The following is a 23,453-nucleotide window of genomic DNA, read 5'->3' as shown; positions in this document are numbered from 1 at the left end:
AGCCCCCCACTACCCTGCACGATTCCTCCAAAAGAGGAGGCACAGGTTTCCTCGCCCTCTTGACCTCTAGCTCCAGGGCATAGCCTGGCTCCCTGAGAGCTGGCAGCGGGAATTGAGGGGTAGACACCAGGGCAGCCCTGTCAGCTGGGGGCCCAGGAAGGGCGCAGCTCGGTTCTCACAGGGCAGTGGGGTTCACTGGGGCTCTGATCCAGCCCCTGCCCCTGGGAGCTGCTCAATTGGGAACCGCTCCCAGACACCAGGAGCCCATCCCTGAGGGGGTGGGAGAGGCGTCTGCTACACGGGGAGACAGAGCCGAGGTGTTGGGGACAGCGCGGAGACGTCAGCCACGCAGGTGCCACTATCAGCTGTGCTCTCGCTCGGCCCGCTCTCTGACAAGTGTGAGGTGAGGGAGATTTCAGTGTCGGCAGGAAAGGGATGTCCTTTAAGAAGCTGCTTTTTAAAAGAGACGTGAACATGTATATTACCATATGTACAATAGATGACCAGTGCAGGTTCGATGCATGAAGCAGGGCGCTCAAAGCCGGTGCTCTGGGACAACCCAGAGGGATGGGGTGGGGAGGGAGGCAGGAGGGGGGTTCAGGATGGTGGGACACATGTACACCCGTGGCTGATTCATGTCGATGTATGGCAAAAACCACCACAATATTGCAAAGTAATTAGCCTCCAATTAAAATAAATTAACTAATACAATTAAAAAACTGAAAGAAAAAAAAGAGACATGAAGCAGCATGAAATCATCAGACAGTTGGCAGTTAACTTCCGTGAGAAAAACCTCTCAAGGGGCCAAGGCTGTTTTTTCCTGGAGAAGTGACTGCCTTCCAAGGCCAGAGGGGTGGTTTAAAGGGGGCTGCTGAACCACCCAACCCCACTCAGCAGGGAGATTCAGGGCAGAGATTGCTGCTGCTGCTGCTAAGTCGCTTCAGTCGTGTCCGACTCCATGCGACCCCATAGATGGCAGCCCACTGGGCTCCCCCGTCCCTGGGATTCTGCAGGCAAGAATCCTGGAGTGGGTTGCCATTTCCTTCTCCAATGCATGAAAGCGAAAAGTGAAAGTGAAGTCGCTCAGTCGTGTCCGACTCTGCGATCTCATGGACTGCAGCCTACCAGGCTCCTCCATCCATGGGATTTTCCAGGCAAGAGTACTGGAGTGGGGTGCCATTGCCTTCTCCAAGGGCAGAGATTAGGAATAACCAAATAATCCTCCATAAGATGGGCAATGGCCCTGCCTGTTTCTCTATCTGTAAAAGAAGTGAGTTAGACAAAATTGGAAGTTTCAGACCGGTGCCTGGAAGCCAGGAGAGAGAAAATTCTGTTTCTCAGGCTTCCCCTTAGAGATCTGGGCCTGCAGGGAAACCTGGGAGTGTCTCTAGTTTTTCATGTTCTCCAAGTGATTCTGAAACTTCACCAGAATACAAAGAGAACTGCACTGGCCCAGTGACTCTCCACGGGGCGGGGGCGGGGGGGGGGTGGTGGTGCGCAATTCTGTCCCTTGGAGGACAGGAGGTAATATCTGGAGACATTCTGGGTAGCCACAACTAGGAGGGGCTACCGGCATTTCATGATTAGAGGTCAGCGATGCTGCTTAGCATCCTCAGATACACAGAGCAGCCCCACAACAAGGAATTTGTTGTTGTTGTTCAGTCGCTGAGTCACATCTGACTCTTTCGAGACCCCAAGGACTGTAGCCCGCCAGGCTGCTCTGTCCATGGAATTCTCCAGGCAAGAATACAGGAGTGGGTTGCCATTTCCTTCTCCAGAGGATCTTCCTGACTCAGGGATTGAATCCGTGTCTCCTGCATTGGCAGGTGGATTCTTTAACACTGAGCCATCTGGGAAGCCTCAACAAGGAATTACCCGGTCCCTAATGTCAGAGGTGCTGAGCAGGGGAGACTCTGGGCTGGAGGGTTTTGCAGCTCCCTCTCAGTTCTGGAAGTCCTCACCTGCAGGCCTATCATGGAAGTTGGGAGTGTGGAAGGAAGATGGTTACTGGGAGGAGAACCCTGGAAAAGAATGGGAGGACAAAAGGGGGGAGTCTGCAGGACAAGAAGAGGCCCTGATCTCACTCTGTGGACTTGGACTGGTCATACCCCCACCTCCTAGCCTCAGCCTGAAGGCAGGAGACTGGTGAGAAGGACCCCTCTTGACCAATGGATGGAGGTCCTTCCGCTCACTGCTGTCCTGACACAGCCAGGCAGCCACCTGTGGGTGCAGCCAACGCTGGGGATCAAGCAGCACAGGGAGGGCATGGATGGATGCAGCATTTCCCAGAGCCAGGGGGCAGGGCTCTGCCAGCCTGCCCCCCACCCCCGGTCCAGTTCCTCGAAGCGGGAGACAGAGCTGACCCTGCAGAAGTCGCGCTCCCTTATCTTGGGTGAGCCCAGCAACAAGGGCTAGAACCAGCGTGGGGCTAAGTCCTATGAGCTCTGGGGTGAGTCCACCACAGAGGAAGGGCCTCCCTCATCTCATCTGAGCTCTGTGAGTGTCAAGGGTCATCCCCATTCCTGCTGCCCTCCAACCTTGGTGGGTGATATAAGGTGCAGGTTGATGAGTAAGAACAGGTCGGGGAGAGGTCCATCCAGGACCTGCCAAGTGGTAAGGGCTCTGAATGATGGAAGGCTTCCACCTTCCTGGACAGGGGTTCTTCCTACTTCTTCCTACTTGGCAGCCCCGACCAGTGGCTACAGCACTAAGTCTTCCAGCAGGAGGCACACAGGGGCAGGGCTGGTTGGCAACCAGACTCCCTTAAAAAGTGAACCAGGGATTCTGGGCTGTGCATCCTGGCTCCAAAGAGGGCTTTAGATCAGCGCTGCTCTAAGAGTGGTGGGGACCAGTGTGGAGCTGCAGACTGCCACAGAGAGTGCCATCTGGAAACGCTGGTGTGAAGTTGTCTTTGCCGTGATCTTCAGACGTTGTCCAGCTCTGCAGGAGAGTCATGTGGTACAGGCTGCATGGTCATCATGCACAACAAGCCCAAGTGCCATGGACTGGAAAGACCCACGCGGTTCTTCCCCATAGCTGGCTTGAGAAGCCCCGCTTTAGCTGGGGGAGAGAGTGCAATGGCCAACTCATCAGGGAAGGCTCCATGGTGGAGGAGAGTCTTAAGTACCTGTTGGGCTCAGCATTAAGGAGAGGAGTGGGTGGGGGTGAGGGGGACAGTCGAGGCTGGGGGAGGGATCTCACCGGGGAAAGCAGCAGGTCCCACTCAGGAGCTTTGGTGGGGTCAGGTCTATTGCCACGCAGGCATTTCCATCATGGACCAGAGGAAGGCCAAGCCCAGAGAGGTTGTGTGACTTGTCCAAGGTCAGCCAGCCAGGCCTCCTGCCTCCTCAACTTTAGGGACAGTTGAGGGAGACTCCCTTAGGGATGCTCTGCTTCTCAGGGGTGCACATGTGTTACTGCCTAGGCCCAGAGCTTCACAATCTGGCAGCAGCATTCATGATAAGACCACTGAGGCCCAGCAACCTAGAGAGAAAGACACCAAAGCTGCCCCACCCCCACCCACAGGGAGCTGGAGGGGAGGGATGTGGGTTGAGAGATGGGATCCCGTGGATGGAGCCAAGAATTGGCCCACTCCCTTTCACCCATGTCCTCTGCCACTTCTGCCTTGCCTGACCATTCCTGCCTCTTAACCAACAGAACTGGGACAATGGCAGGCAGGGAGCCCCAAACTGCCCCCAAACCTCCTCCCCAGCCCCCTCCTTGGGGACTAAAGCACCCTGACTTGCTCTTTCAAGACCCCAGGTTCTGAGAAGGTTCTTGCTTCTCTGTCCTCAGCTCAGCTCCAAACCTCCCTCTGGCAATGTCTCCTACCAGCCCTGCCCAGAACCCCTCATGGAACAAAATGCTGTCTGTGCTTTTATACATGGACAAACACCTCCGGTGCTATGGGGATCAGGGATGGAACAGAGGTCAGGACGAGAATCGCTAAACGTTACTAAGTGATGCCAACAGTGTAGCACTCAATAAGCCACCGAGTCATAAATGCACATGCAGAGCCGGGGGGATTTATCCATCTAACTTGTCATTTCTGCCTCCTGTCGCCATAGCACCTCCACGCGCACAGATAAACGTTCACTGGGGAATGGGAGGGGCAAGATGCCCTCCACTGAATTCAGTGTCTATTGTATGCCTACAGTGCTTGCAGTACTGGGCTAGGTGCTGGGGACACAGTCCTCTTTGTTTTTTATTTTTAAGGGAGTCCTCCTGACCCAGGCTTCCTGGTGGCTCAGATGGTAAAGCATCTGCCTACAATGTGGGAGACCTGGGTTCGATCCCTGGGTCAGGAAGATCCTCTGGAGAAGGAAATGGCAACCCACTCCAGTACTCTTGCCCGGAAAATCCCATGGATGGAAGAGCCTGGTAGGCTACAGTCTGTGGGGTCGCAAAGAGTCGGACACAACTGAGTGACTTCACCTTCACCTTCATCCTGGCCCAGGCAGAGCTCAGAATCTACAGGAGGACAAGGGCTCCACTTAGATGAGAGAGACCAGGGGTCCATGCGGGATCTGGTTGGTAAATGTTTTGAGCATCCAGTGGGGGAACACACCAAAGAGTTGCAGGTCCCCTGTTGTTGGGGAACCCAGGCTCCACCATGAACTAGAGGCTCACATGAGGGGCGGGGAGAGCAAGCCAAGGAAGGACCAGTGAGATTAGCCTGGAGGGCTTCCTGGAGGAGAGGGTATTGATGGTTCAGGAAGAATTTGGTGGTCCTGTTAGACAGGACTGATGCAGAGAGACTGGGGAACAGGGCTTCCCTGGTGCCTCAGTGGTAAAGAATCTGCCTGTCACTGCAGGAGACATGGGTTCGATTCCTGCTCTGGGAAGATCCCACATGCCATGGCTAAGCTCACGTGCCACAATTTTTGAGCCTGTGCTCTAGAGGCCAGGAGCCACAATTATTGAGCCCATGTGCCACAACTACTGAAGCCTGCATGCCCTGGAGCCCGTGCTCTGCCATAGGAGAAAGTACTGCAATGAGAAGCCCGCACACCGCAACTAGAGAGTAGCTCCCGCTTGCCGCAACCAGAGGAAAGCCCCTAAGCAACAAAGACCTAGCACGGCCAAAAATAAAACTAGTAAATAATAAAATAAATAAATGTGCCTGCGTGCTAAGTCGTGTTCAGTCGTGTCCGACTCTGTGCAACCCTGCAGACTGCAGCCCGCCATGTTCCTCTGTCCATGGGATTCTCCAGGCAAGAATACTGGAGTGAGTTGCTGTGCTCCCCTCCAGCAGATCTCAAAATTATATTAAAAAAAGAGACTGGGGAACAGAAGCCCTTGAAGGAGGAACAGTATGGCCAAAGGCAGGTGGCTGGCAGAAATGAGTATTCTGTGGGGGTAGAAAGGAGGGAGGGCTGGGGCAGAGGCCCAGAAGAGCGGATGGGGAGATGCAGGGGTATCTGGTTCTTTCACACTTGGAGTAGGACAGGAGGACGCCGTGGGGTCGTGCGTGTGGACACTGGCACAGAAGGAGCTCGGTGAACGGTGCATCTGGCCAGAGAAGTTGGGCAAAGTGGAGGGAAAAGGAAGGAGTGGACAGGCAGGAGCTCAGACCAAGTCCAGGACACAGGCCTCCCTCCTCGGACCACCTCTGGGCCTCCTGGCCATGCGTGTGTAGCCTAAGGCATGGCTACAGAGATGGTCCAACCTACAGCCCACTCCCACAGTTGACTCTATGGTCCCTGGGGGCCCAGCTGCTCTTCTGGGTGCCAGCCCTCCAGCCCTGGCCCCGAGTAGGTGGGTGCATCATGCCTGTCTCACCGGTTTGACTGTGCAATAGCCTCTGAGGGGGTAGCAATTGGGGGGATGCTGTTATTAATGCTGCAAAGGACTCCCTGAGGATCCCAGCGTGTGTGTGTGTGTGTGTGTGTGTGTGTGTGTGTAAGAAAGAGACAGACTGCACACTGAGGACCAGTTAGAACCTCAAAGGCAACAGGCTTTGTTCCTTCTGAACTGGGCACTGGGAAGCCCAGCCCAGGGGGTGCTGGAGGGTGTGGGGTTGCTCCTTCTCTTGGGCAGGGAGCTACAACCTCCATACAGCATGGCTCAGAGCATCCTGACCCTGGTGCCTGAGGAAGGTGTTCCCTGCAGCAGGTTAGAGAGGGTGAGGGCAATTCTTGTAAGAAATGGGGAGGGAGGTTTCCAATAAAAGCCATCTCTGGCCTCAGTTCTCCTGGCTGCTAAAGAGAAAGCACGAAGCAAGAAAGGCCAAAAAAACCATGCACTTCTTTGCTTCACCTCTTTCTCTCTCGTTTTCTCCCTCTCTCCCTCCCTCTCTCTCTCCTCTTTTCTCCCAGCCTTTCTGTCCTGATCTCTCCCTCTCATGCCAACTTTAGCCAGCGGTTTCCATCTCTATAACATCTTTGATTTCTCTCTGTCTGCATGTTCGAATCTTACATAATACAATTGTTGATCCTGAGACGGCCCACGGGTGCCCAGCTGGGCCTTTGTTTCTGCCTGTGGGGTCAAGACCCTCGGTGCAGGGGGACATTCTGCTCCTTAGATAGCCTGGACTTTCCCTCGATCCTTCCCCAGGGTAGCCAAAGCCCTTCTGGGCCTGGTTTCCGTCTCCAGCCAGCACTGTTCAGCCCTCTGATCCCTGGTCCTTCCTCTGTACCCCACCCAGCTCTGCACAGTGGGGGGCTGCTGCAGGAACAGCTGGGGCCTCTGGAAACCACACCTGCCAAGGAGTCTGGGGAGACACAAATCAAAGCTGGGGAAACCCTCTCTGTCAGTGGAAATGTCACAGCCATCTCTTGACCCAGCCAATCACCCTGGGCAGCCTGCCCTCCAGCTCTTCAGCTCCATGGACCTGGCAGGGATACTGAACAATACATTGTCCCAAAGGCCTGACCTCCCAGCGCTTAGAGGTTCAACGAAGTCTCCCATAGTGCCTCTGGGTAGCCCGACTACCTCTTAAAACTCACTATGGATTGGCTCCAAATTATAGTCTGCTCAGGAAGATCCTCTGGAGAAGGAAATGGCAACCCACTCCAGTATCACTGCCTGGGGAATCCCATGGACAGAGGAGACTGGTGGGCTGCAATCCATGGGGTCACAAAAGAGTTGCACACGACTTAGCGACTAAACAACAACAGTCTAGCAAACGTGGCCTCCCTGGTTCTGCAGGCACAGAAGCAGCTGGACCAGTCTGGTCAGTTTCTGTCTGGGCTTTGACCTAGGCATCCTGTCTCCTGGCCACACTGGCTGGAGGATGGGAACTGACTGACAGGTGAAGGGGAACAGGTGTGTACCCCACAAACCCTACCTCTAAGCACCTCGCTGGGGCTGCTCCCTGGGGCCAGCAAATCCAGAGGTGAGATTGAGATATTACTTGTGTTTATAGGGAAGATAGAGCATCCACAAAACACTTCATCTGTCCCTAAAGTGCTTCCTTGGCTGCTGGGTGGGGAGCTGCCAAAAAACACATTCAGCGAAAGCTTGTGAGTTGGTGGTTCTGTGTTGAGGGGACCCATCACCCAGACCTGCATCTCCCCCCACCCATTTCACAGGAATAGGAAGGGCATGTCCATATTCCCCCAACTCTTCCTCTTTCCCTTGCTCCATCCCTCTCCGACCTTCCAGTTTCTTAATGTCGTGGAAGCCGACACCAATTACTCTCAAAAGAATGTTTAATAATCTGTTGCTTAATAGAATCCAATTAGTTGTTTTCAAAATAATTGTTTGCACCAGTGAGTTAATCATTTTGTATTATCCTCCCTACATGTCTCTAGCCTTATTGTCAGATATTTTCATGTCAGAGATGCTCAGAGGGCCAACAGCAGGCACCTCCATCCTTCACCCTTCTAGCTTGGATGAGGGCAGGGGCCCCATCCCTTCTCCCCAGGGGCTGTGAAGAGGACTTGGGGCAGGAGAAGATTCGACATTGCTAAGCATTCCTTCCTCTACCTCCCTTTCCCTCACCACTCCTCCTTTCGCTGTTATTCCTTGGATTGATAAAATTCAGTAAAGATTTATTAAGTGACTATTACACTTAAAATTTATTGAGCACTTACTGTGTGCCAGACAATGTGCAATTGGGCTTAATTTCACACTTGATATCTCATGAAGTCATTATGATTATCCCATAAAGTAGTTTTCCTCTTAAAATTTTTTTTAAAATATTTATTTATCTTTGATTGTGCTGGGTCTTCCCTGGTGGTCCAGTGGCTAAGATCCCATGCTTCCAATGCAGGGGACCCCGGTTCAATTCTTGGTCAGGGAACTAGATCCCACATGACGAAATGTAAAGATCCCACGTGCTGCATCAAAGACCCAGCACAGCCAAATAAATACCAAAATAAATAAATAAAAAGTATGCAACGATGCCACTTCCAAGGGACTCTGCTGATAGCGGTCCTGGAAGATCTAAGCAGACAGGAGTTATTTGTAATTAACAAGTTCACTCATCGAATATAAAACTGCAGCTCAGACTTGGCCTTAGCTCTGAAGTGGGTCTTCACTGTTGCACGGGTTGCAGTGATCACTCTTCGTTGCAGTGCGAGGGCTTCTCATTGCGGTGGCTTCCCCAAATCACCAGGTGCTACATTGGCTGTTTGGTGCTTCCTTTTCCTTTTCTTTTAAAAACAACCATAGTGGGCTTAGGGGGAAGTTTGCATTTTTTCTGCAGCAGAGACGGTTTTCTGCGAGGGTGATTTTGGCATCTCCCAGTCTGTTTGAACATGACGACTGCATCTCGTGGGAACAGCAGTGGGTCCTCTGTGATCACACAACACTACACTGAAGGAAGCAGCAGCAATACTATCCAGCCAGCCAACAAACATTTGTGGAACGCTTTCTACATGCAGTTGATTCTAAGGCCCAGTGCTGTGAAGGGTGAAAGGTACAAAAATGCTAGATACTGAATGTCCAAGAGATTTTTCTGGTTGTTTTCTTCCTGCATCAGCTCATTTTCTAGGAAGAGTAGTCAACTTGCAGCTTTTTCTGAAAGCAAACTCTGCGCCAGGAGCTGGTCCAAGCACTTTGCAGGTGTTGATGCATTTCATTCTTACCTCAACCATATGAGTTAGGGATTGCCTCCATTTCACACATTTTTCACAGAGATGTGAAACGTAAGAGGGAATCTAGTCAAATACTCCTGTTTACAGAGAAACTGAAACTCAGAGAGGAAAAGTGACTTGCTCGAAGTCACACAGGCATAGCTGTGAATGATGTCAGGTTTGCAGACTCTGAGGCTGACGGTCTTTCCACCCCAAAGGCTGCTAAAAATGATCAATCCTGTGCCTAACCCCTTCCTTTTAGGTCACATCATGGCTGGGGCTCAGGCCCATGGGCTCATAGCATTGTGGGCATGTGGGGTGCTGCCAAGGGGCACCTTCACCCTCCAAACTCCTCCTTTGCAGCTGAATCCCACTGGCTGCTGATGCTCTCCAAGGAGCCAAGTGTTAGAGAGGGTGAGAAACGGATTTTCCACTTGAGTTCATCCTCACTGGTCATTGGTCAGTGTCCTGCTCCTGCCCAGTCACACAGTTCTGTCGACTCTTTGCAACCTCATGGACTGTAGCCCGCCAGGCTCCTGTCCATGGGATTCTCCAGGCAAGAATACTGGAGTGGGTTGCCATTCCCTTCTCCAGGGGATCTTCCTGACACAGGGATCAAACTCAATTCTCTTGTGCCTCTTGCATTGACAGGCGAATCCTTTACCACTGGGAAGCCCCTGGTCAGTGTCCTGCTTTTCCACAAATCTATGCCTTCCTTAAGAACTGGATGGACCCAAGACATGCCCCTACGCAGGGTTGGGCATATCAAATCCTGATGGTTCCCCTCTCCTCCTTTGTCCCTGGACTGTGGCCATGCCAGTTGTCCCCACGCCCCATGGCTCACTTTAAAATATATATATATATTTGGATATGCTAGGTTTTAGTTGCAGCCTGCTGGATCTTCAGTCACAGGATGCTAACTCCTAGTTGCAGCATGTGGGATCTAGTTCTCTGACCAGGGACCAAACCCAGGCCCCCTGCATTGAGAATCTTAGCCACTGGACTACCAGGGAAGTCCCCAACACAGCTCACTTTTTTGCCCTCAATTCCTTTCCTGCCCAGGCTCCCCTCAAAACCTGGTTCCACATTATTTGTCAAAGAAGCAATTGGGAAATGGCCCCAAAGTGCCAGGATACAGACATGGCAACAGAGCATCCCCTCACAGGGAACATGGAGATGTTGAGGTTCTCCTTCTTGAGACCCTGGGACAACACGGGACGGACCTGGGCTGTGACGGTAAGTGAGAGGACTTTCCCAAGGGCCACAGCTGTGCCCAAATGTGCACTTGAAAAAAGAAATGCCTGCAGGGATTATTTTTAAAATGGCAACAATAGCTGTGTTAGGACGGAAAGATTGTAATAATTTTCCCCTCTGGTTCTCAAACTTTGTGTAATACTGTTAGATTGCTTTATGACAACAGCCATAAAACCAGCTTTCTCTGTGGAACTCACTTTCCCCAATAGCCCACCAGGCCTTGCCTTCTCCGCTTTTCACACTCAACCAAACCTGCTGTTCTGAGCCACACTCGAGTCTCCCTGTGAGGATCCGTGGCTGTTGGGTAGGAGACTCAGAGGTGCTCGGTCCCTGGCCCTCTCCTGGGGATAGAGACCATATTTTACCTCTCCCCTTGGCATCCACACAGATTCATGCTTATCTTGTCTCCCTCACTGACATACACAAGGCCCCTCCCATACACACACATTCTCACTCACACACATGTGCATACACTCTCCCCAGTTCTCTGTAATCAGTACAGTGTGATACTCACAACAGGGGCCCCAGAGCAGATCCTTCCCACCATTCCTGATACTGGCTGACTTGTTGAGGGCAGAGCCGCGTTTTGGATGAACCCCACCTAGATTCAGCTTTCCCTGGCGGCTCAGAGGTAAAGAATCTGCCTGCCAGTGCAGGAGACGTGGGTTCGATCCCTGGGTCAGGAAGATCCCTTGGGAAAGGAAATGGCAACCCACTCCAGTATTTCTTGCCTGGGAAGCCCCATGGACAGAGGAGCTTGGTGGGTCCATGGGGTTGCAAGAGTCAGACACAACTTAGTGACTAAACCACCAACCACGAACACCCACCTAGGTTCAGATGTTTATACTGACAAAACGACCTGAGTTATCCCTCATCTGACAGAAGTCAAGGAGATTTTAGCGGCTTCAAATATTTTCTGGTAAAAGCTAACAAAAGAAAGTCTTAGAGTTGAAGTGCCTGAGTTTGAATTCCGGCTCCACCATTCACTGGCTGTATGACCTTGAGCAAGCTACTGAGCCTCTCTATGCTCAGGAATAATTTCGGCTTCCCAGAGCTGTTAGGAGGACAGTATGACTTAATATGTGTCAAGCAGGTAGAACACTACCCAACAAGTTGTATATGCCATACAAATAAAAGAAGAAAGTAATTATTTAAATGAAGCTGCATTAGCTGACCATCCCTTCACTGAGTCTTACTCATTCAGTATGCATTTACTGAGCACCTACTGAGCTCATTAGGCCAGACATAAAGGGCACACATCTCATGACCTAGCAGGAAGCATGCGTGCGCACACACACACACACACACACACACACAGCAATAAGAGAAAAATTTTTTTCTTTTAGAAAAGCATCATAATGCTAAGCAGAAATTTGCACATGATTCAAAGAAAGTCCAGAAAAAGAACATTTACCTATTACCATGTAAACTCAAAAACAAAAACCTACAGTTCAATCCTTTGAATCTGTTTGAAACTTTGAATTTTTTCTTTTCTGTAAATTTAGACCCAGGTTTGGTACACAATGAAGTGAAGTGAAGTGAAGTCACTCAGTCGTGTCCGACTCTTTGCGACCCCATGGACTGTAGCCTACCAGGCTTCTCCGTCCACGGGATTTTCCAGGTAAGAATACTGGAGTGGGTTCCCATCGTTCAGTGCTGTCTATTCAAGCTCTCTGGATGTTTTTCCTCCTGCTTCCCTCCCTGGGTCTCCCTGATCACCCAGAAAATAAATTCTGGGTTACCCCTAGTCCTCAGTTAAGGCATGGGGGAGGGGATATGGGTTTAATCAGACCAACCTTTACTCATTTTTAAAACACTAACATAACTATTCGGGAGAGGGACTGAGGGAATAGAGGAAACCTCGGTAACTAATAACGTCTCAATTGATAACCAAGCAGCAGTTGCAGTTTTAAATCTTGGTGGTTTAACTCAGATCACTTTGTGTGCTACATAGGTACAGCTGGTTTAATAACTGATGGAAAAATGAAAATCAGTCAACCCACACCCCTCCCCCAAATCCATTCTTTTGAGTGTAATCGCTTTTTAAATGAGCTGAATCCTGTCAAGCCGCTGTCTGTGCTCAGGCTGTTCACTCTGACCCTGCGGAGTCGGGATCCTCAGGCGAGAGCCTCGCACCGCTCCTCGGCGGCGGCGCCGAGGCCCACCCACCTCTCTCTCCGGCGGCTGCCTGCGCGCCTACACCCCGCAAGGCGAACCGCTTTGGGAATCGCCCAACACCTGCAAGTGGCGGCTGTCACTAGCTGCGGGCCGGGGTGTCGACCCCCCAGACCTTCTCTGGGGCCCAAGGGGAGCCCTCGTCACCCCCCGAACTTCAGCGGACAGACGTGAGATCTGTCCGGACGTGAGATCTGGCGACTTTCCTAAACTCCGGGAGCAGGAATTGCGTCGCCAGAGCCAGGACAGGAGCGAGCAGGCAGGGGGACCCGCGAGTGCAAAGGACCGCAGAGCGAGCTCTGCGCTCCCGCGGGTGGGCCGGCGGCGGCGGAGGAACGGTAACTACCGCCGGATGCTCGGTCGGCTCTCCGGAGATTGCGATATTGACCCAGGGCTTGCAGGCGCTGGGGACATTTATCTCCCCGGACTTTCAGGGGGCAGGGAGGAGCTCCCAGGAACAGGGCGGGGGCGCGCTGGGGCAGATGCGAAACCCTCCGCCCCCTCTCGAGCTTCCTGTCCCGGGACCCCGGTCTACACGGGACGGATGGGAGGAGGAACCCTGAGTCAGTTCCCAAAGCCTAGAGCGATTCCCTTCGTAGAGCTGGTTGCCCGGGTGGGCGGACCCCCGCCATCCCCACCCCTCAACACCAGCCAACATGCCAGCAGCTTCGCCACAATGATTTCTCCCCCCGCCCCCCGAGTTCTCCCCCTACCGCGCAACGCCGGCTCCAGAGGTCCAGGAAGAGGGAGTTGGCCTGACCCTTAAACCTCGGCCGCCCCCGGACCTGGACACAGTTCTGCTCAGTGACACCCAATCCCCCCACCGCATCACACCCACGGAGCCAGCCCTGAGCGCCCGGAGCTGGGGGGCCCCGGTGCTCGAGGGCTGACTGGCTCGCTCTTACCTTGACAAGCCGGAGCTGCGGGCGCCGTCCCATCCTCGGGCTCACTCGGTCACCGTGCTGGATGCCTGGGTCCCCGGGACATCCCGGCGGGGGCGGGCTCGGGCTGCGCGGGGTGGGCGCCGGGCTTCTGTGTCGCCGCCGGTGGCGGAGGTGCCCGGCTCCGCGCTCCCCGGCTCCGCAGCCCGGCCCGGCGGGCTCTCGCTCTCCCCTTCCCGGGCAAGTCCAACCGCCGCTTCCTGACTAAGCCCGGCCCGCGGTCGCCTCTCGCCCGCCGGGAGCCCGCCTAGCCCCCGCCGTCTCCCTCTCCGTCCGCGCCGATACTCGCCGCGACTCCCCGCCCCCTCGCCTAGGCGTCCCCTCCCCTCCTTTCCTCTCCCGTCCCCTCCGCTCCCTCCCCCGCCCCGCCTCCTCGGCCCCGGCTCGTTCCGGGGGCGGCTCCCCGCGCCCTAGCGGCGCTGACCCCCTTTCCTCGAGCCGGGTTTGCGGCAATCGGCGGGGCGCACTGGCAGCGCTGGCGGCCGCCGCAGCCCGGGGAGAAGCTGGGGAGGTGGCGGCGGGGCGTGGGGGGGAGCTGGGTGGGAGAGGAGGCAGCCTCCCTCCTCCCGCCGGATTTCAGGTTGGGGCCCGAGGAGTCCAGGGGAGTCTGAGGGGGTCTTGGGGGGCTCAGGTGAATCTATAAGAGAGGAGCTATTGGAGGCTGGGGAATAGGGCAGCCCGGACTTAGCAGTGCCGCCGCGGAAGCCGGGTGAAGCTGGGCGCTGCGTTCGTGCAGTTCTCTCCCTGCCGCGGGGCGGGGAGAAAGTCCCTGCCGCCCCCACCTCAGCGGGGCGAGGGCCAGACCCCCGCGCCTTTGGCACTTCCACGCCAGGAGCGCGCTGAGGTGTGACAGCTCTGAGGGAGGAACACTTCTCTTTCATTCATTCATTCGTTCGTTCGTTCGTAAATTCATTCTACTAACTAAGCGCCTGCCCAGTTTGGTCCCGGCAAGGAGCTGAACCTAGGAACACCAAGAGCAGGCGAGATGGCGGTGCCGGGCAGGACTAGCCGCCCTCTGACAGCCCAGGAGGGGGAAAGGCGAGCGCGCCTTGCGTTGCAGAAGGGGATCGCGGCTGGGAACCCAACGAACTGGGCGAAGAGGAGGCCACAGCGCCCCCTCTCGGCCGAGCGCTCAGGGTAGGGTCAGCCAGACCTCCTGGCCTCCATCCAGCTTGGCTCCGTTGCTCCCCATCCCGCCCGCAGCTTTGGGAAGCAGCTCCCGACTTCTCCAGCCCCTTAAGACTTTCCCCTCCAGCTCTTCCAGATGGACAGACTTTTGACTTCGATGTCTTCCTTCCTTCCACCAGAGCCGAAAGGCGGGTAAAAAAATGTAACTACCCCGCAGATCCTCCTCCTGCAGCGCCAGGAGCAACCCCTCACCAGAAAGCTTGAGCACCCAGGGTGGACCACACTCCCAGAATGGTGGTCAGCTGACTTTGTAACCCAACTCAGGATCTAACCTCCCTGGAGATTCTGTGCACTGCCGCGCCCACCCGCCTCCTTCTTTCCACCCACTTCTCAGCACATTCATTGGTCCAACTGCTTCTTCATTTAGACAGAGAGTTATTGTAAGGTGCCTTGTGAAGAAGCTGAGGCGCATAGACGGGTGGTGGCCTGTCCATACTCACATAGCTGGTAAGCCTAGTTCTTAGCCTCCTGATTTCCAGCTCAAAGTGTCCCCAGGGCTGGGACCTGATGGGTTTGGGGCTCTGAAGTGGGGAGGGGCAGTGCCCAGGAAACCAACTGGTCACACTGGCTTAGCTACACTGGGTGGCACTTTCTAAATGAGGCACGTGGTCCCGAGTCTCAAAAACCCCTAGCTGGTTGTGTGTGTGCTTAGTCGTTCAATTGTGTCTGACTCTCTGTGACCCCATGGACTGTAGCCCGCCAGGCTCCTCTGTCCATGGAATTCTCCAGGCAAGAATACTCTAGTGTGTTGCCATTTCCTTCTCCAGGGGATCTTCCTGACCCAAGGACTGAACCAGGGTCTCCTGCACTGCCAGGCAGATCCTTTCCCATCTGAGCCACTGGAGCTGGTCGTGCTGAGCTTGACACAGGCTCAACCCAACCAGTCCCAAAGAGATGCATGCGCCAACTACGTTGCCAATTTATTGTTTTCAACAAAAATGAAATGCAAGGTAGTCCAGTATTCTTGCCTGGAGAATCCCAAGGACAGAGGAGCCTGGTGGGCTACAGTCCATAGGGTCGAAAAGAGTGGGATAAGAACAAAGTGACTTAGCATGCATGCACACATTAGATTCTGGAGTCAGCCTGAGTATGAGTCTTGGCTCTTCTGCTTACAAGCATGAACCTGGAAACTTATCTAATACTGCCTCAAATATCTCATCTCTATAATGGAGCTAAGAATACCTACCTCATAGGTTAAACAGTGGTTTAAACAAGTTGATATTTGTAAATGGCTAGGAATGATGCCTGGCTTAGTGAAGGTTAGCTGTCATCACCATGGTCACCACCACCATGATCATCATCATCGAGTGGACCAGATGCTCAAATGCACGGGCAGCGAGGTCCCTCCCCCAGGCAGTTCTTTGTGGAAAGTTGAATTCTTGATGAGAAGGTCATAGCAGCGATGGACTGTGGAATCAGAGGAGAGGAAGCTGGCAGGTCCTAAGGGAGGTTTGCCCAGCCCTGCAGAGCCCTTGCTCCCCAGCCTTGCTTGACCTTGGAGCTGACTCTCCAAGGACCAGACAGCTCCAGATTTCCAGATTCTGTTTCTCTGTGCTTAATAAACACCATTTTGCCTTTCCGAGCCCCTTCTGTCCTCTCCTTGACATGATCTTTAAATATGCTAATGCCATCGATCAGGCTGTAATCAAGTCTTGCTCTTCCGGCCTTTTTTGGCTTGGGGTTCAGACCTTCTCTCTCTAAAGGGGAAACTACAGATGGCACGTTTCATCCCCCTGCCCCTTCTCCTCCAGTTGATTGTGTTGATTTCACTGACTTAACCTCCACACTAAATCCACCCCTGAGTGGAAAGAGGGGGCCTTCTGAATCTCTCCATGACCTACTTATTTATAGTTTTGACCACCTCGGGGGGATTATGACAGCCTGAGGTTTAATACTCCTTCTGTAAAAGGATTCTATATCCCTTTTCATTTGTCCTGAAATTGCCTCCTCCCACTTTCGAGGGCCCTGTCTGCCCTTCCCCTCCTCAACCCCAGCCGCTTCAGCCAGTCAGCCTAATGGCTCAGGGTGGTCTCCTTAGCAGCCCTTCCAATCCTCCTTAGGGCTGCCTTCTGCTCCATTCTAGCATCTTCCCAGCCAGACCTTCCCCAAACTCTCTTTGGACCCCTCCCTTGCCCTCTCCCTGTCCGAGCCCAGACCAGAGTCAGCTTTCATGCATTGAACCAGCCAGTTTTGGAAGAAAAGAGAAATATGAGGAATCCAAACAGGAATAAAAGACAATGCCATGTCCTTCCAAACAGTAGGAGAGACAGATATGAAAATAGGTAGTGATGGGTGGGACCCAGTGAGAGGGGACTGAGCAAGCCCTCCTCTGCCGTTGGCTTAACCAGTGAGGTCCATGGTCTGGAGCTGTGTGTCTCAGAACACTTGTGATGAAAAGCCAGTTCTTGATTTTTAAATTTCTAACCTGTTGCAGAATTATACGATTGCAAAATATAGTAGGAATTGAATTATTCGAAAAAGGAAGCAATGAAAAAGACATATAAACCTAATATTCAGAACATAGTAAGAACTTAGTAACTGTAATCTATTATAATTTCTGATCTCATGACTTACAAAAATAAGAAAAAATAAATAAATACAAAGGAAAAGCCCAATTTTAAAAATTATTAGATCCAATAGACATAAAACTACTCTATCAAGTTGCTTAAAATTTTTTACACACTTACTCCCAATTTCTACATCCACCTTGTCACGACTGGCAACAAATAGTTTGCAGGCAGATCATGCTTGGATAGCGCTAGAATGCTTCTGAACTATGAGGTCAGGAATGTGGCCTCATGGAGGGAGCAGCTTATAAAATTACATGAACATCAGGGGACATGGTGTTAATTACTCAATTCATCTGTGCATTCATTCAACAAACATTTAATGAGCAGCAACTATATGCCAGTTGCCATTAGATGCCAAAGCTAATAAAGATGAATATAACAGGGCCATAGCCCTTAAGATGTTCAGACTGGAAGGGGAGACAAGCTGCTTTGATGAATAATTAAAACCTAGTGAATTTAGGTCAATAATAGACCAGGCATCATGGGCATAGAGGGAGAAATATGAATTCTGCTCAGGGCCAACGGGGAAGGTCTATCATGTAAGTGATATTGTGTTGGGGTCTGAAAATGGAGAGGCAGATGCTGAATTCCATGTAGCCTGCCAGCACTCAAGGGATGGGGGTGCAATGGCTGGGTGAAATTATTCATTCTCTGGTTTAGAACAACAGATAATAACAATACTAATGAAGATTTGTGGGACAGTTTGTGCCATGTAGCTCTTTTACAAACACTTTCTCATTTAATCCTTATCTGAGCTCAGAGGTTGATAGCTTGCCCAAGGTCACATGACAGGATTCCATCCTGTGTCCCCAGCTTCCACTCCACGGAAGGGTTGACTTGAGCCTAGACCTTCGGGGAGCTGTGATATCACCTAGAGGAGGCCCTGGCTCCAGGAAAACAATGCTCTAAGACCAGTCTTTCCCTTTTTCTTTTCCAAGTGGATGGAAAAACAGAGGCAAGCTACATGACAGAGCTTAACAGTGACACAGACACTGTCTGCCAGGTGCGGCGCTGGGTCATAGAGGCTCCTCAGGTGACCTGCCTACTCCTCCTCCTGACACTGAGTTTGTATCAATCAAGGGCAAATGTGCTGACCGTGGACACAATTACCATATTTTTGCATGTATTAAGTGTGGCCAAGGGGGCCATTGAAGTTGTTTATTTTTAAGAAAGGTTTTTTTTTAAGGTGCACTGCAGTAAGAAGGGTTGACACCCTGGGAACATTCTGGAAGTGGATACAGATCAGAGGTGCCAGTCAGAAGTGCAGAGTCAAAAGGAAGGGCACATACTGGCATATCTTTACAGAAGAATAGCATCTCTCTGGCCTAGACCAGTGGTTCTCAGCTAGGAGGGCTCCTGCCTCCCAGAGGACATTTAGCAAAGTCTAGAGGCATTTCTGGTTGTCACAACGAAGACTTGCTGACATTTGGTGGGTAGAGGCCAGATATGCCACTAAACATCCTACAAAGTTCAAGACAGCGTCCACAGCATAGAAATGCCTCATTTAACACACCCATAGTCCTAAAATTGAGGCAGTGAAGCCTAGACAAGAGTTTGGTACCATGGACAGCAGAAACAAGGCTTTCCACGGGGCTACCCTCCAAATCCAGACATTTGACTGTCTGAAAATCACCGGAGGGCAAGAGTTTCCCACTCTACACTTCCTGAATTCCATTATTTCCAAAACACTGAGGCCCCAAGGAAGGCACTGGGATGAAGCCAATGGTGGAGACATCCTGCTCAAGGCCACCTGGCTGGTAATTAGTAAACCCAGGATTTGAGGACTCTGGGGTCTTTGTGAATATTCCTCATCTCTCCACCAGGTTGGCAGCCAGCCCTCCTTCTCCTCCACCTCCTCTAATTAGGGGTTAGGGTCAGGGTTAGGGTTAGGTGTTAGGGGTGAGGGTTAGGTATACTTTGTCCCTTTTTTCCTATTCATAATATCCCATTTATACCTAGGAGAGTTCTCATAGAAACCTGCTGGTCTAATAAGTAAGGTGGTATTATTTCCATTTTACAGATCACTAATTGAAGTCTAGAGGTTAAATATACAACGTGCCCATCTGTCCGCTGAAGAGCTCTGAGCTCCTGGAGGCAGACAGCTTCCCCATTCATCTCACCCATCTCAGCCTCCAGCAAAGTCCTGTGTTCCAGCAGATACCAAAGGAAATGTTTTCAGTTAATGGTCAATTTTACCAGTGGATTAGACCCCAGGCTCCTGCCTCCAGGGACTCTGTAGCATCCATCCTCTTCTGGGTCCTTCTCATCACCAGTGAGGCACCTGCTCTTCTGGAGTTTGACCTCACCATTCCCCCTCCTCTCATAAACAGACAGTTACAGCTTCTTGGTGGGAAGCCACAGAACTGAGCCTCAGTCTGGCATTTTCCCTTATTGGTTCAGGTCAGAAGAGATTCTCCCTCAGGGTTCCTGGGAATACCTTCACTGTCCTCAGAGAAGCACATAAAATCTGGCCACCCTGACCTTCACTGGCCACTTGAAATTCACAGAATAAGACAAAATGACTTATCAATCAACTGCAATATGTGGACCTCATGTGGACTGTGATTCTAACAAACTGAACAAACAAACACCCTATAAAAAAAATTGGAAATATGAATTATGATGAGATATTTTAAAGTGTGATAATGGCACTGTGGTTATATACTTAAAATGAATCCTAATCTTTTAGAGATACAAACTGAAATATTTACAGGGGAAATGACCTGATGTCTGGGATTTTCTTTGAAGTACTATGGGAAAGGAGGAAATGGATGAGGATAGTAATGAAACCAGACTGGCCATGAGTTGTTCATTGTTGAATCTGCGTGATGGGCACAGGGCAGGATATGGTAACAATTTTGTCTATTTTTCTGTATTCATAGTATGTGAGGGCTGCCTGCAACCTCTGAGGGACTGTATGGGCCAGAGTTTCCAAACCATTTTCTGTGCAACTCCCAAGATTCTAGAAAGTTGCCCCAAGGACTGATGCTTGAAATGGGGTTGGGGGAGAAGCTGGTGATAAGGAGACTGGATGGGGGGCTCTGAGACTTCACTTTTGCTTGAACCAGTTTTATATTGGGGAAAGGATTTCGTTTTGGGGAAAGGATTCCACCCAGAAGAGGAAGCAATTTTTCTAAGACGAGATATGTTAGGACAGGGCTGGACTGAGCCCGGTCTCCTGCCTCTTGGCCTCCTCTGCTCTGTATTGATGCCCCACAGCCCCTGCAAGATACGGGGGGGTGGCGGGGGGGAACCTGAAGCCTAGGTTTAGTGAGCCACAGCCCAGATAGGGGCAGGGTTGTACCATCCATTCCCCAAGGTGCTCGTGGGCATGCAGCTTCCGTGGGCCATGCATTGCTGGATTTCCAAAGCCAGGCCTGTGGCTCTGAGCCAGCCTCAGCTTGCCGGCTGCCATCTGGCCAAGCCCCAGTGGCTCAGCTGGATGCGAGCCAGCACCTCCAGGCATGCCTGAGCCGGAGAAGTGCTGACCAGGGCACAGCCCACCAGACACACGGCGGCAGCTCATTCCAGAAGAAGGCCTCCCACTTGCTCCTTCCTGATCCCCTACTGCGTGAGAGGACTGGCCTGAGACTGGCCAGACCGTTCTCTCCTGATGTGGTCAGGGGAAGGGGTGATAAAGGCTGGAATTATTGGATCCCACCAGCATGCTGCTTCCCTGGTGGCTCAGTGGTAAAGAATCCATCTGCAATGCAGGAGATGTGGGTTTGATCCCTGGGTGGGGAAGATCTCCTGGAGAAGGAGATGGCAACCCACTACAGTATTCTTGCCTGGGAAATCCCATGGACAGAGGAGACAGGTGGGCTACAGTCCATGGGGTTGCTTAGAGCTGGACATGACTTAGCAACTAAATAACAATAACAACAACAACAATCATCATCAGGCCACACGGGAAAGGAGAACAGAGGGCTCCTGAGTCATGAGGCAGAGGAGGGAAGAAAGAGAAATTACCTGTGAGACAGGTAGGATGTCCTGTCATAGGGAACAGAGCCTGGGAGGACTCGGGAGGACATGAAGGAAGGTCAGAGATGAATGAGGCCATGGTGGCTGCACAAGGGATCTCCCATTTGCTCCTCCACACCCACCCCACACTTTTCCCTGCCTGCAGAGCAGTCCAGGGCTGACTAGTGTGAACTGCACCAATGGGCTTCCTCACCCTCCCACTTCCCGTTGGATTTGGCCCGGCTGAAGATCAAAGGAAAGGAGGGGGGTGAGTTGGGATATTTAGCCCAACAGCTTTCTCCCTGTGGGGAAGCCATGGGCTGGGTATGTCCCTTGACTGAGGGTCCGTGTTGCTCTCCTAGCAGCCTCTCTCCATGACTCTCCTTCAGGGTTCTGGTAACCTTTGCCCACGGTTAGCTACAAGAAATCCTATGGCTCCGCAACTATGCACATTTTTGTAAACAGTTCCTTTAATAATCCTTTTCACTTAACCAGATTCGGGTGGGCCATTCGTTTCCCGGCTAAGACCTTGATCGATGCAGGCTGCTCAGAAGCTGACTTTGCAAATGTGATTGCACAATGAGTCTTTTTCTGCATGTAACCCTAGTGAACTGGAGGGGTGGCGAGGCCTCCCCAGGGCGCCTGACTGGACCAAGGAGAGGGCAAAGAGTGAAGGGATGTGAGACCACCCAAAACAAAGGAGCAGAGACCCCAGTGGGGGGCATCTGATTAGAGGTGTGGTTGGTGGAGGTATCAGGAGCAGACCTGGGAGGGGTCTCCCCAAACCTCAGTGGAAAGATGTTACGGGGCAGGGGAGGGCAGGAGGAGGAGGGGTCCAGGACAAAGAGCCACAAGGCCAGGCTCGGCCCATCCTTCTCCAGCTATGCTGAGGAAGACAGCTGTTCATGGCACAACTCCAGGAGTGCCCTGGGTGTCTGGGCCCGTGGCTGCTGGATTCCCAAAGATAAGCCCGTCTGGCTGGACAGGAAACTCCAGCTCAACCTACCTCCCCACCTGGCTCTGGATTCTCCCTGGTAAACATCTGGAGGAAGCCAGAATGAATCCTGGACACTGCCAGGCTCCCTACCTTGGCACTTTTCCTCAAGCTCTCTTTGCCGGTTTCCTGGAGTGCTCTGGCCCTCTCTAGGATGGCTGGATTCTCCTCTTGGTGGCCACAGCACTCCAGGCCCACTTCTCTCCTCCATCAGTTGCCATCTTATCTTAGGATTGTGTCCCCAGACTTGCCTCCTAGCCCTGGACCAGCCATTCCCTTGCTGTGTGATTTGGGGCAAGTCACGTTTCCTCTCTGGATCTTAGTTTCCTTGTCTGTGAAAGGGTAGTGGTAGTGGGTGGGTGGTATGATAGGAGACCTCTCCTGTCCCTTTTAGACTTGCATAAATCCATGGACCTGTGTCTTTTGTCCCACTGGTAGATGATGCGAGAGAGGAGAGTATGCTTCATTCACTCATCCTTGTATTCCCCACAGCACTTAACAGAGGGCCCAGCCGGTAAGGGTTGGCTGGCTGGCTGGATGGGTGGGTGGGTGGGTGGATGGATGATAAATCTCCCTGGAGTGGAGGAAGGCAATTCATTCCACGGCCCTAAGTTGATAGAAATGTCCCCTGGGAACTTCCCACCACCTCTGCCCACTCCCTGATTAATCCTGCACATTCTCATTTGTAACCTCTCTGAAGAAAACATTCCTTGAAAGGTGCTTTGGGAACCAGCAGTAATTGTTACCCTTTAAAGAAACACAGACTTCCCAGGTGGCACAGTGGTAAAGAATCTGCCTGCCAATGCAGAAGACTCATTTTACTCCCAAGCTGCCCAAGCCACCCAAGCTTGGGCAGCTTGGGAGAAAAGAAAAGTATTCATTGTATTTCCTTGTGTTCTCTCTGGATTATTTTTAAATCCACAAGTTGCTGTTATAACAAAATCTTTTTTTAAAAGAGACTTTTAAAAAGTCATGATTTTTTTTTTTATGACTTAAAAAATCTTAATTCATGATAATTTTTATTTTGCTTCCTAGGAGGGGAACTGAGTAGGTGAGAACTGAGGCAAAGGTGGGAAGAAAGAAGAAGACTTATTGTTGATTTAAAATTCTTTGGTACCTTTGGACTTTTGTACCATGTGAGTTTACCATCTATTAAATGATAAATACAAATGTAAGAAAACACTAATTTGGGACTTCCGTGGTGGAATGATGGTTAAGAATCTGCCTTGCAATGCATGGGACATGGGTTTGATTCCTGGTCTGGGAACTAAGATCACTCATGCCAAGGGACAGGTAAGCCTGTATGCAGCAACTCCTGAAGCCTGCGCACCACAGCAAAAGAGTCCGCAAG

The 23,453-nt window shown here is 52.0% G+C and overlaps 1 protein-coding gene across 2 annotated transcripts in view; it reads right to left on the bottom strand.

The window, feature by feature from the left end:
• Nucleotides 1–14,106, bottom strand: part of CRHR1 (corticotropin releasing hormone receptor 1) — a 54,070-nt gene extending 39,964 nt beyond the window's left edge. The window contains exon 1 of one of the 2 annotated variants that reach the window (XM_043904916.1): nucleotides 13,355–14,106. In XM_043904916.1, the coding sequence (XP_043760851.1) occupies nucleotides 13,355–13,387 (33 nt within the window). In that variant the 5' untranslated portion in view covers nucleotides 13,388–14,106. The remainder of the gene's footprint in view (nucleotides 1–13,354) is intronic. The other variant, XM_043904915.1, reaches the window with a different exon arrangement.
• Nucleotides 14,107–23,453: the final 9,347 nt, after the last annotated feature.

Source organism: Cervus elaphus, chromosome 5 (genome assembly GCF_910594005.1).
Source record: "Cervus elaphus chromosome 5, mCerEla1.1, whole genome shotgun sequence".
NCBI classification, from domain to species: Eukaryota; Metazoa; Chordata; class Mammalia; order Artiodactyla; family Cervidae; genus Cervus; species Cervus elaphus.
Note: the sequence above shows the minus strand (reverse complement) of the source record. Positions and strands in the feature narration are given on the sequence as shown.